This window comes from Archocentrus centrarchus, chromosome 1 (genome assembly GCF_007364275.1).
Source record: "Archocentrus centrarchus isolate MPI-CPG fArcCen1 chromosome 1, fArcCen1, whole genome shotgun sequence".
NCBI lineage: Eukaryota > Metazoa > Chordata > Actinopteri > Cichliformes > Cichlidae > Archocentrus > Archocentrus centrarchus.
The window spans coordinates 7,595,546-7,609,858 of record NC_044346.1 but is presented as its reverse complement, the minus strand read 5'-3'; the positions used below and the strand labels follow the sequence as shown (position 1 = coordinate 7,609,858).

Below are 14,313 nucleotides of genomic sequence, written 5' to 3'. Positions count from 1 at the left end.
AGGGAAGAGCGTACTATATCAGCTTTTGATACGCCTGATCAGGGACAGCATGACGGCAATGCAGGGCTGAGGTTCTTAGACATTACGGTAGTAGGAGAAGTGAGAACCTTTCAGTTGAATTTACACACACACACACACACACACACACACACACACACACACACACACACACACACACACACACACACACACACACACACACACACACACACCAGCTCAGAGTTTGATTTTTTTCTATAATCCTTTGGATTTATAGAAATCACCAATTGGGTCACCAGCCTACCGCAGGTCCAACACCACAGTGTTTGACAGCAAATTTTGATTTAGTTTTAAAACATAATGTTGGTACATATTGACCCCCCCACCCCCACCCCCCAAAAAAGTCTGTAGAAGTATGTAATGGCACTTCATTTCATGTTTTAATAAAAAATGTGGACTTTAAACTACTTATTTAAGATAAATATCATTTATCTTGAATAAGCTGATCAGTTTAGGTTTCAAAATAAATCTATAAATGAGTATTGTAGAGTGTTTTTAAATGGCACAGGCAAACAAATTTTATTTAGATATTTGATCTGAATCTAAAGTTTGTTTTGTAAAAAAAAAATATGCAAGAGAGTCACTTGGAAGAACATTTATAAACAGCTGGTACCTATTCAGTCATGATTATCCAAAGAGAAGGCTGGGTATTTGGTAAAAACAGCATACAGTTGAAATCAAACCATATGCAACAGCATTAAATTTGAGTGATTTTAGCATGCATCATCTTCAGACTTTCTGAGCTGGCTTCAGGTCCATCTTCTGATGTCACATATCCAGGGTAAGTGGGGTAAAACTGGAGGGGCGGTGGTTTAGTGTCCTCAGCCCCTGACAATGGCGGCAGGAACAGCGGTATCAACTTCGCGTGAGCGTAATCAATCTCAAAACCCTCAAAAATAAGCCCCACCCCCCAGGCATCCAATCCATTCTCCAGGAGTTGCGATGCCTTCTTGGCAGCCAGCACCAGTTCCTCGTAATCTCCTCTTTCTAGTTTGAATATATCAGAGGTCAAAGGTCGGCGTGGGACCAACACAGTAAACCCAGGAGAGTTGGGGAATGGCGTGAGAAAAGCCACATGACCTTTGTCCTCCCACACGCGCCACTGCTGCTCCTCTCCACGAACAATTCGTGAGAACAGGCAAGGGTGAGCTGGATCGTCTCCAAGGAAAGTCAGATCAGGAGGGGCATCAGGGAGTGGCAGTTTGGCTCGAATCCTGGTCTGGATTTCAGTCAGGCTGGAGTCACTCCATCGAGGGGCAGTCCTGGAAGTGCAGTATCCTGGGTCATGGGCATTGTGCTCTTCTTCCCCAGCCAGGTGAGGGCGCCATTCTGCATCCAGCCCATGTAGTGGGAGGATACGGATCTGTAGTGATGGCGATGAAGATGCATGTGTTTATTAACTGAAACGTTACACAGGTGGAGCTGCCCACAGCTAGTCAGCAAAAGCTTTACATGTGCTGTTAAACATCTTGTTCAAAAACATAAATTCAGCATCAGCCTTTCAGATTTCCACTGGTTACACTTTACAGTAAACAAGTCTACCCAGTGTTCAGATCCTCACCTGAGCAGGTCTGTCTCTGTGGGGTCTGCTGACCAGTGCACACCTCTGAACTCCCAGCCTGTCACACAGCAGCTCTGCCACAGCTCTCGCCCCCAGCAGCCAGGATAAGTACTCTGGCTCCCCCAGGTGGAAAATGCTGCCTCCTGGTCTGCCAGGTGTGCCACTCTCCAGGATGACAGAGCCCGGGGTCCAGGGGCGAGGGTGAAGGTAGGCTACCAGCCCATCCGACTCCCAGATGACATGACGATGGAAAGCTGATGACATCCTGAGGAGGGGGGGGGGGGGAACATGGAATACACAACAGTTTTCCTTTTACTTCTATAGTAAGTTTGCATAATCTTGAAAATATTTTCATGATAAAATCAGTGAGAAGACACGTGATGCTCTGTGCAGAAGACTTAGGAAATTCTATTATATTATAAAATAAATATTCTTTTTCCTCATCCTTCAAGCTCCGGCAAACACTTTTCTCCATATTGTTGGAGGACTTCAGTGAAAACTGCTGTTTCTGACAGTTCAGCTGACTCATCTGGCACACGTGCCCGCGAGAGCATTATGAAATTTGATCATTTTAATGCAGTCAGCTATTTTATCGTGGTGAAGTGGGCATGTTTGTGTGTTAGACAGCTGCCATTTATCAGGAAAAAATAAAGACATGGTTGTTTGGTGTCAATAATGCTCTAAATAACTCATTATGCTTAGTTACGTTACGCCGGTTTCACCTTTGACTCCAACAAATGTTTGGCTTGTGCTGTTTTACAATTAAAAAAAAAAAAAGTTCCTGGACTAAAATAACAGCTTTAAGAGCAGAGTTTGGATAAACAGTGTCCGCAATTTGAACATGAATGTTTACATAGACTGACTCGACCTACCTTCTAATAATAAGCCTCGTGAATAAAGTTGTAGTAAACAGGGACATGCGGAAAACACCGACCTGTCTTCGTCTGCTTCTCTGAGCTGCTTGTTATAATTCATGTAATAAGCACAAACAGCGATGAATGCAGCGGCTGCACTTAGCCACATCAGTGATACAAAACTGGAACATTTAAAACCAAGTTTTACAAAAAAACAACAACAACAACGACTAGTCCTCGTACATTTTCACCCAAAGTCTCATACTTCCACTAACGTGACAGCAGCAGCTTCTTCTTCTTTATCTTTATTGACTGTTGCCAAGCAAGTCGGCGCATTACCGCCACCACCTGGTATCAAGTTTGCAGCTGCCCGTCGCTCAAACGAAAGGATAAAATAGCTAATATCCATCCATCCATCCATTTTCATCCGCCTGTCAAACAAATGAGTGTGTCTAAGATGTGTCTGAGATACTGAAAAGCTGCTGGATAACACGGACTTCTTTAGTTCTTTTGCACAATATCAGTAAGATCCAATTTTACATTTATCTTTCTTTCTTTGCCTTCTTTCAGGATCATATTTCTAACAGTGCTATAAAGCTCCATGAGGCAACTGTTGTTGTGATTTATATATATATATATATATATATATATATATATATATATATATATATATATATATATATATATATATATATATATATATATATATATATATATATAAAGTGAATTAGGAGGAAAGCTGAGAACTCGGACACAGGGAGAATATGCAAACTCCACACAGAAAGGCCCCAGACCGGATTTGAAGACAGGATTGTCTTTCTTTGAGGTGGCAGTGCAAAGTGCAGCACCACTATGATATCCAAAATTATCAATATTTACTTATTAATTAAAACAAAACAAATTACATTTATATGGGGGCTGCAAATAGCAGCCTGTTCTCCAGCGTCCATTAAATAAAAAGTTCAAAGATAAAAAATATTTTACACTTTAGCTGAGTTCAGTATCAGTGCTAACAGTGTGAGTGAAATAAATGCAAATGTAAAGTGTGCAGCTTTGTGAGACTACTGCACATGACACTGTTTTTTTTTTTTACACTGGGTTTTTACACTGGGTACACTGGGTCTAACAGTTTCTCATTTCCGCTGGTCTTAAAGTATAAAAACAGTTAAACAGCAGCATTATGTATTTTATAAGTCAATAATAATAAATAAAAATCTCATCACACACTTAAATTGTATCTTGTCTGTAAAACTGAACAGAAAAATCCCTCCAGTGTGTTCTGGTCCTTCACGGCTCATGTTAGATGATCGAAGTATTGTGTCTGCTTTGTGTGTCAGAGTTACACTTTCATTTTGTCAGCATGAATTTAGAAAAAAAGCCTGCAAACCTGAACGATGTCACCATTTATTAAAACATGCAAAACAAATCTGGAGAAGATGTGAACTGTGTGAAGAGGTTTTAAGTGAGGAACCTGCAGACTCCTGTTGCCTAAAATGTTTTGTAATGTTATCACAAAATGTTCCATCTTCAAACATGGTTTTAAGATGGTTTTATTTATTTATGTATTTTCCAGCCATTCTGTGGACTAATCCTTTTGCTTCTCCTTCAGGAGCTGTTCTCATCTCTGACTTAATGCCCTGTGTTCAGCAGCTCATGCAATGATTGCCAGTTTTCAACAGCAACATCAGAGGGCGCCATTGAAGTGCAGACAGTAGTGCGCGCCTTATTCAACCACACACCACATACCATAATACACCACAAATATTTAATCAGCCTACAAACTGTCTGCTCTTGAAACAGCCCTTTATCAGATCTTCCTCATCTCTAGAGTGCAAACTTATCTCTGACTTACTGCCACTGATCTCGTTTCCTCTTTCCGAGGAATGTTAACACATAAAAACACCCACAGAGCATTTCTCGAAATACTCTGAGTTGACTCATGTCACACTTACAATATGCATACATATCTTTACCAGCAGTGACTCTTGGGCTAGTGGGTTTTTTCAATTTCCGAGTCTGTGCTTTTATGTGTGCCATCACGGCAAAATGTAGTTCACCAAGAACATGTGTTTCTGTGTCTCTGTGAGTGACTCAGTGACAACAATACAAGATGCAGTCACCAAACTTTACAGGCGTGTAGTTCAGGTTATGAGTACAGACGACTCCTGCTTGTGTGTCTTTTGTCCTGTCTCCCTTCCCTCACCCCAAAACCTGTTGCAGCTCAACTACTACCTAACCCCAATCCGTACCCTGATCCTAACCCCCTGATCTAACCTAATAAGTCTGTCTTTAACCTTTAAGTCAAGTCTTAATGTTGAAAGAGGGATTTGAGGAAAGGAGGAGCCTGTCTGTGTAACCTGGTAGCAAAAAAGCTTCCACTACACTTGCGCACTTAACCTTATCCAGGCAAAAATATCCAGAAAGTTTAAGGTAAAGCATTGCTCTCTTTCTCGTGACAGGCAGTGAGGCAAACTGAACAAATGTATTGTCTCACTTTCTGGAAGTAAATCTGTCCTAATCTGCAACCCATGACCTCAGTAATGAGCTCAGCTGCTCAGAGATCCTCTGCGGACAGTGTCAACTGAAGACCAGCAAAATGAGTCACTAAGTGAGAAGGGACAAAATTTCAGACTGGGTGAAATTCCCAAATGGAGCAGAAAAACACCAAAATAATAATAATAATAATAATAATAAAGCACCAAAATATGATGTAATTCAGTTTTAAATGAACTCACTCAAGAACTCAAGTTTCTGGTGTATGTTTTCAGTTTCTTGTTTCACTTCCTGAAGCAGGGCAGAGGTGTAGAAACTGTCTAACAGAAGGGCCCTGACAGAAGGGCCCTGGGGTCATACAAGTGTTAAACTGTGAGCAGCAGCTGACATTTTCTGTACAGTCCTGTGCAGAACCACCACACTTTTCTTTACATTTTTATATGAAAATGGGAAATAGGTGCAGCAAATTATTGAAACATATGCAAACATATGTGGAAATGTAGTATATATAGTATATATTTCTTGTAATTTCTTTAAGCAGTCTTCAGGAACAGTTCTCCAGGCTTGTTGAAGGACATTCAAAGGTCTTCTTTGGATGTTTCTGCTTTTTGTTCTGTTCATTGTCATGATGAGCCCACACTGCTTCAGTGATGTAGAGGTTCAGGCTCTGGGGACATCAATCCATGACTGACTGTGCTCCACTGTGTGTTTTTCTATACAGGTATGTTTTTACTGCAGCATCAGTGTATTTGGGATCACTGTCATGCTGAAATCTGACAGTACTTTTCTGCATTTATAATTTCATCAGAGAACCCCAACACCAGTGACTTAAATGGAGCTCCAAACCTGTGACAGAGCCTCCACAGATGACTGTACCTCTCTCTCCTGACCTCCTGTTGATGACAATTGGAGCCAAAATGTCAAAATTATGTTCAAATTGTCCATCAGACCTGTTAGCACTGAGCCCATTTCTGATGAGGCTCAATGAACAGCTTCTCTCAGGTTCTGTCGGGTATTTTGCTGGATTTTTTCCTCATTTTTTAGGAACCTTCAGACACCGTTTATCTGCTGCAGACTGTTTTTTAGGCCTGTCACTTCTTTTGTCTGCCACTTGTCTGCCACAAGTTTCCTCTTGTTGGTGAAAAAATACTATTTTATGTCTGTCAAACTGTGTGTTCTTTGGCATTTTTCACAGATTCAACAAAAGAAATGGGAACAAATGATGTGCTGTTGCAACAGGCTGAGAGTAACAAAGGTCCTAAAGATACAATTTAAAATTGGTTCTTTGCTAAATTGTCAGTTATTTGTAGACACAACACACTTCATCCCCTGAGTTACTTCCCTTTTTCATGGTTGAATGATTCAGAGGTCAGTGTTAAGTGGCTTAACAAACAAATAAAAATATTCCTCTGAAAACGGTCAGGTACAAAGACTGGACAAAGACGGGTAAAAGCAGCCAATGTCCAAAGAAAGCCTTTGAAAGACCTTCAGACAGCTGGAGAACTGCTGCTCAAGACCGCTTTAAAACAGTCTGGCTCCTTTGGAAGCAAAATAAGAAGTAAAGAGTGGTGACTCAAGACTTTTGCACAGTACTGTAGACGATTCTAACTGTAATTTATTGGCATGTTTAATGATTTACCCACATGGGGTTTGTGAATGTGTTCAACTGTGTGAGTCCTGTTCTCAGGTGGCAGAAGCTGAAGTGGGCGATGTGGCTGTCATGCCACCGACTGTTTCCCTGTTCTTTCAGCTTACTTCACATTTTTATTTTGCTGTAAATGTAAAAATAGTCTGTTGTATTTTTGGCTATGATCATGGGTTGTTGGAACTCAGTTCCAAGTTGTTATCAACTTGTGTATGCACACAAAGTAATTTGGTATATTCTGGCTGCTCTTCCCCTTTGCTTTCATCTGTGGTGCATACTGAAAGTGAGCATTAAAAACTGCATAATGCACAGCTGGCAGGATGTGATTCTGGCTCATGACAATCCTGTGTCTACATGCAAAAACAGCAGAAACAAAACATAACTGACATCTTTTGTTAGTGGATCTGAAGTTGTCAGAGATGTGTTAGCCTGTGTGCACGAGATTAAAAATATTGCCTCACAGGACCTCTCGTTTTCTGATCCATCATCATTCTTTGATTGATTTCCACTGGTCAAAATTTTAGTCAACAGCAAAACTTTATGGACAGTCGTAAGTGTGGAGTGGCCAGTCAAACAGCCAGTTGGACTTTATTTACTGTAAACTGCAGTGAAATGTATCCTCGCAGCTGCCCTCAGGTGCGTGGGAGGAAATAATCCTGGAGAACGTGTAGAGTGTAGTTCCTCTTTACATGTGTTGACAGTGCAGACAGTGTCACAATGTCAAACACTGCCGTCTCCTTGTGTGTTGGCCAATGTCAGTGTCATCAAGAAAACTGAATTTGTTCTGGGTTCCAGTTTGGTATGCTTCTAAATAAAAATGATTTTTAACATTTTACACGAACTCCTCCAAACTGCATGCATAGTAGATCACCCTGAGCTTCCAGATATCTGCAGGAGTCCATACAGGAGTTATAACCCATAAATAGAACAAAGGTGTCAGATTGCTTGGCGCTCACCGACTTACAGTAGACAAACTATGAATAGCCTTACACCCTTACTAGGTTTCATGCCTTAGGCCAGCCAAATACCCTGAAGTCTTGTAATGTAATGTAAAATATAGTTGGGGATTGTCTCAACAGCTTTAACTCTCAAAGTGTAGACTGTATAAACGTCTGTGTCAGAAGTGGCTTTCATGTGTCAGAGTTTCAGGCCACGGTACTGGAAAGGCACAGGAGGAGAGCTGCAGTACAGGAAACTGTATGTATGTTTATTTCCTGGTTTATTTTGAAGGTTAGCTCCTCGTGTGATTTTCATTGTGTTTTTGTTCCTCATTTGCTTTCTCTTGCCCTCATTACTGGGTGATGGATGTCTAATGTCTATTCCATCAGTCTTTCTCAGGCTGTCTTTGCAACTCCCTCTTGTTTCTTGAAGTTGTCAGAGATGTGTTAGCCTGTGTGCACGAGATTAAAAATATTGCCTCACAGGACCTCTCGTTTTCTGATCCATCATCATTCTTTGATTGATTTCCATTGGTCAAAATTTTAGTCAACAGCAAAACTTTATGGACAAGTGTGATCATTTTGGCTCAAACTGGTAACAGAAGAGGAGAATCCACACATAAAGTGTTTATATATATATATATATATATATATATATATATATATATATATATATATATATATATATATATATATATAATTTAATTCAATTAAATCTAAGATAAACTACCAAACCAAGGAAACCATGAGGATGATAAGTCTCGTGCAGTAAAAGAAAAAGGATCAGACTTTTGTAACTTAAGGAGTAGTCCCCCCACCCGCATAACACACACACACACACACACACACACACCAAAAACAAGAACAGGGCAGAGTAGAGCAGGAAAGCAGGAGGGTGGGACAATGCAAAAGATATTTTTGTTGCATGTTTTCTGGCCTTGCAACAGTACCACAGCTTACCACACAAGGCCGTCATTCTGACGGGGCAGTTCATAATTGTGCAAGAAAACAAGACTGTGCAAAAAATTAAAAAAAAATAAAACAAGACCCACAGAGAGTGTTATCAGTGTTCAGTGATTCTGTACTCTAAAGCTGCAGGGTACGTCAGTTTCTCTCGCCTGCAGCTTTTAGAATGATGTACGTAAGACAAGGCCTCAGTTCAGACCAGCTCAGGCATGAACATCTCACAGACGGAGACACATCACCGCACAGATTTTGATCTGATTCTGGTTGCATAGTTTGCAAACAGCAAAACAATGTGCAGTCACTGTGTGAACACATAACTGTGATAAACTGAGGAATGAGACTGGACCAGCTTAGAGCCTGTTACGGCCTCAGTATCCTTCAGGTACATTGGCTCAAAAAGCTCTTGGCAGTCCCATGGGATGCCACTTTGAGGTTGATTTGGACCCACTGAGAAGGTGTTGGCAAATTCCACGGGTTATGCCTAATTGATATTATGGTGTGTGGTAAAAGGTACAGCTGACTCTACTCAGCAGTTAAATCAGAGTACTTAAGGCCAGTGAGAGGAGTGCTTATTCCCACTCTATGGGGGGGGGATTTAATCTTTTAAGCTTACTCTATTGTTTGGGGACTGACCTCTGAGATTTGTTATGTTTCTTTTCTTTTGTAGGGGATAGTAGTCTGTCTCTTTCAGTTTAATTATTAATAATAAAAAGCCTTTACTTTAACGGTTTTCTCTCCATGCCTTCTTTTTCCAACCCAGACACTTGTCTGTTCCTTTTCCTCACCACCTGGACTTTTTAGGGGAATGTAACACAGCCAGTGCCTCTATCATCTGCTTATCTAATAGAAATGTTTCTGTCAGCAATCTATAGTAGCATTTGCATGTTATTTCAAAGTCGTTTTAAGACCAACCGCACTAACTGTGAAGCATGATCTCTTACAGCTACATGTGAAGTTCAGCTCTCCTCTGGATTCTTAAGGTTGTGTTAAAGATAATGATGAAGTGGCAATCTCCAGAGTTATGATCAATAACTTTAAAAGCGTATGTGTAGCCTGGTACAAAATAGCTGTAGCCAGCTGGTGTCTGCTAGGCTTCACCTCTGTTAACTGGAGTCTCTGAGCTGGAATTTTCTGTTCCTTTTCTGCTGTGGGCACCATCTGGAGCATTTTAAAATGGAATTATCTGACAAATAATATGGTTTGCTGTATGGTACAGACCATCCAACAACTATGTGCTGTCAGATCTGTACGTCTATGCACTGCACACACGCAATTTATGAATGCAACTCACCAACCAAACTTGCCAGTCTAGCTGATGGATTAGTACTCCACCCTCTCGTCCAAATACGGTTACTCCAAAAATTTAACAACACAGAGGCAGCTCAAAGCTTCCTGTCCCTACAGCTGACATATAAATCACTGTTAGCTGGATCCTTAATGTGATCTATCAGAATTTTTATTCTGATACCAAATATAATAACATAAACATTAAGAAAAGGCCTGTATAGAATAAAAAAGTGACACAATTGTAAATCCTTAATGTCTCTTAAACATTCTTCACAGCATTAAAACAGACTTTTATCATTTTCACAGCTGGCCAACAGACCATGAGCTGAAATGACAAAGTAAGATAAGTAATGTCAGATTAGTAATGGATACATCACTGTGCCATCTGCAGTGACCTGATTTTGTGAGTAAACGCTCACTGGCTGTGACATGCTTTCCAATATGTGCAAGGTAGAAATCTGATGATGCGTCATTCTTCAGTGAGCTGTTGTTGGTCATTGTTCCAGCACAATGCAGAACTAGTAAAACTAAACGTGGCTGGTGCGAGGCACCTCCAGAGAAATCAGGTAAAACAAAATTATTAATAAGTTTCATTTGAACTCTATATACTATTTTTTTTTATATGTTATATTTATATAACAGGTAGGCTCCAGCCTTGAAATTTTCTTGGATTGACTGACCTTCATTTCTTACAGTAATGATGGGCAGTTGTTTTTCTTTACTTAGTTGAGTCATAATATGGATTAGAACATTACTCAAATAGAGCTATTCACTGTATACCAACTCTACCTCTTCACAACACAACTGATGGTCTCAAACACATTAAGAGGGCAAGAAATTCAAGAAATGAACTCTTGGCAGGCGCAGCTGTTACTGAAAGACATTCCAGGTGACTGCCTCATAAAGCTGACTGAGAAAATGCCAAAGCTGTTATCAAAGCAAGAGGTGCCGACTTTGAAGAATCTAAAATATAAAACATATTCTGGCTTGTTTAACAATTTTTTGTTTACTAAGTAATTCCATATGTAGTTCTTCATAGTTTGGATGACTTTAGTGTTAATCTACAATGCAGAAAATTTTTAATTAATGAAAAAACCACTGACTGAGAAGGTGTGTCCAAACATTACATGCGTATGAAGTGAACTGTGGAATTTTGTACTGTTACACCTGTAATAACAAGTTACAATAGTGACAGAAAGGTCCGTCGAAGTTTTCATTTCAAGGCAAAAATTGCAAATAGTCTGCTAAAAGATGCTGATCATGCGTATCCTGTATAGTTATTCAATGGCATGTTGTAACTAGGAGTATAATATGATTTTTCTTGCTTTCCACAAAGACACAACACATCCTGACTGGACTGAAGTAAAAGCCTATCTGTAACAGTTAATCTCAGCAGAGAGCACGTGTCTGCTTCTGACCATTAAATACTGTAGATTCAACTACACTGAAACATTTTGGCCATCCTCTCCTCTTGTCTTTCCTTCCAGCTCAGTCGCTCTTCTTATCTGTATCTTCTCAGGAGGGCAAGGCCTCACTACTGAGGAAGGGAGGAGTGCATCTGTGTGCGCCCGTGTGTGTACGCCTGCCTGAGGGGTTTCACTGCTAAGACTAAATTTACACAGCTGCTTAACAGAAGTCAGCACACTGAGTCAGCTTTAAACCACCCACATTAGGATTCTTGAGGTAGTAATCTCCAAAACTCTAACAGTTTAAATTTCAGCTGTGGCCTGTAACACCACACACACACACACACACACACACACACACACACACACACACACACACACACACACACACACACACACACACACACACACACACAGTCACTCAACTTTTGGAGTAAACTGTGCAGAGATATTTGGTTCACCCCCCTTGCTCTGTTCCCTCCGGCTCACTGTCTCTGACACCATGTGTGAGACTAGGGAGTGTTGTCTAGTTTCACTTAAAACGACCTTCCCATATAACTTTGGCCCACCTGTTTCTTTCTGTCCTTGTCTCTCATTTCCTGATAGAAAGCTGCTCCTGCAGCTCCAGCTGGTGTCACGTTTCAGCTTCTGTGCAGAGTTGTTCATGGTGAACTGGTTTAGCTGGTTAAGAGAAAGTTGTACACACACTGAGTGTACACAATGATTTTGATCATTTTTTACTTCTACCTATAGATGGATTTGTGGTGGACATAATGCACGATGGCCCTCAGCTGTTCAAATGTGCTGTTTCTCTTCCAGCAGACCAACTGAGCTCAATGATGCAGTATTTGGTTTCATCCAGCATTCACACATAGAGTGGTAAACCAGCCAAACCTGTATATGTTTAACACACTAACATGAGGTGTGGATGGCCTCTGACTCATGCAGAAAATTTGCCAATATTACTATAATGCAGTTCTATGGAACAAGATCTGTCTTAACATTTCAAAAATTTTAGAGCTCACCAGTAGTTCTCTGGTCCTGTGACAAGGAAATATAGATAATGTACATATTCCACAGGAACGTTTGGCTGTCAGATGAACACTAGTATATAGACAAAGTAAAACTCAAGTTTCTGCTCATGTATTTACATTTTATATTATACAGGTGCTGGTCATAAAATTAGAATATCATGAAAAAGTTGATTTATTTCAGTAATTCCATTCAAAAAGTGAAATGTATATTAAATTCATTCATTACACACAGACTGATATATTTCAGATGTTTGTTTCTTTTAATTTTGATCATTATAACTGACAACGAATGAAAACCCCAAATTAAGGATCTCAGAAACCTGGTGCCATTCTCTAATCAGCTAATTAACTCAAAACACCTGCAAAGGCCTTTAAATGGTCTCTCAGTCTAGTTCTGTAGGCTACACAATCATGGGGAAGACTGCTGACTTTACAGTTGTCCAAAAGACGACCTTTGACACCTTGCACAAGGAGGGCAAGACACAAAAGGTCATTAGTAAAGAGGCTGGCTGTTCACAGAGCTCTGTGTCCAAGCACATTAATAGAGAGGTGAAGGGAAGGAAAAGATGTGGTAGAAAACAGTGTACAAGCAGTAGGGATAACTGCACCCTGGAGAGGATTGTGGAACAAAACCCATTCAAAAATGTGGGGGAGATTCACAAAGATTGAACTGCAGCTGGAGTCAGTGCTTCAAGAACCACCACGCACAGACGTATGCAGTCATGGGTTTCAGCTGTCACAGTCCTCGTGTCGAGCCACTCTTGAACAAGAGACGGCATCAGAAGCGTCTCGCCTGGGCTAAAGACAAAAAGGACTGGACTGCTGCTGAGTGCTCCAAAGTTATGTTCTCTGATCAAAGTACATTTTGCATTTCCTTTGGAAATCAAGGTCCCAGAGTCTGGAGGAAGAGAGGAGAGGCACAGAATCCACGTTGCTTGAGGTCCAGTGTAAAGTTTCCACAGTCAGTGATGGTTTGGAGTGCCATGTCATCTGCTGGTGTTGGTCCACTGTTTTCTGAGGTCCAAGGTCAACACGGCCGTCTACCAGGAAGTTTTAGAGCACTTCATGCTTCCTGCTGCTGACCAACTTTATGGAGATGCAGATTTCATTTTCCAGCAGGACTTGGCACCTGCACACAGTGCCAAAGCTACTAGTACCTGGTTTAAGGACCATGGGTATCCCTGTTCTTAATTGGCCAGCAAACTCACCTGACCTTAACCCCATAGAAAATCTATGGGCTATTGTGAAGAGGAAGATGTGATATGCCAGACCCAACAATTCAGAAGAGCTGAAGGCCACTATCAGAGCAACCTGGGCTCTCAGAACACCTGAGCAGTGCCACAGACTGATCGACTGCATGCCACGCCGCATTGCTGCAGTAATCCAGGTAAAAGGAGCCCCAACTAAGTATTGAATGCTGTACATGTTCATACTTTTCAGTTGGCCAACATTTCTGAAAATCCTTTTTGTATTGGTCTGAAATAAGATTCTAATTTTCTGAGATGCTGAATTTGGGGTTTTCATTAGTTGTCAGTTATAATCATCAAAATTAAAAGAAATAAACATTTGAAATATATCAGTCTGTGTGTAATGAATGAATATACAAGTTTCACTTTTTGAGTGGAATTACTGAAAATCAACTTTTTCATGATATTCTAATTTTATGACCAGCACCTGTATATATGACACTTCTGTACAAACATCCTCAGAGGGTACTGCAGTCACATTCAATATATATACAAACATGCCTGACTTTTCCCAACACCAGAGGAGCCATTTTTGACTGCAAACATTTAATATGGCATGTATTGACAAAGATCTTACTCAGTGGTGTAATTGTTCCCTACATTCATTTTTCCATTACTGTAAACTTCTGTAAATGACTCAGCCATTTTTAAAGCATGTTTATGTCCAGCATCTCTTCAATGTGATGATTTTGTTGTCTGTGAATTCTACAGTTGTAGCAAATAAAAAGAGGGACTTTTTAAAATGCTGTGTACTTTGCATACTGTGACGTGCAAACTGTCCATAAGACTTAACAGACTGAACTGTCAAGTGCACCCATAACAAAAATAAAATGGCACACATCA

The 14,313-nt window shown here is 40.5% G+C and overlaps 1 protein-coding gene across 4 annotated transcripts; it reads right to left on the bottom strand.

Annotated features, from left to right (window-relative positions):
- Positions 1–400: 400 nt before the first annotated feature.
- On the bottom strand, positions 401–2,750 carry LOC115787109 (uncharacterized). 4 transcript variants are annotated; one of them, XM_030739699.1, is made up of 4 exons: positions 2,698–2,750; positions 2,473–2,557; positions 1,601–1,865; positions 401–1,402 (listed from the first exon to the last, which is right to left on the bottom strand). In XM_030739699.1, exons 2-4 carry the CDS (start codon positions 2,517–2,519, stop codon positions 737–739), a joined length of 978 nt encoding a protein of 325 aa, XP_030595559.1. In that variant the 5' UTR covers positions 2,520–2,557; positions 2,698–2,750; the 3' UTR covers positions 401–736. The 4 variants fall into 4 exon arrangements, with proteins under 4 accessions (XP_030595559.1, XP_030595567.1, XP_030595554.1 ...); XM_030739707.1 differs by lacking the exon at positions 2,473–2,557 and having other exon boundaries at positions 2,698–2,745; XM_030739694.1 differs by having other exon boundaries at positions 2,473–2,738.
- Positions 2,751–14,313: the final 11,563 nt, after the last annotated feature.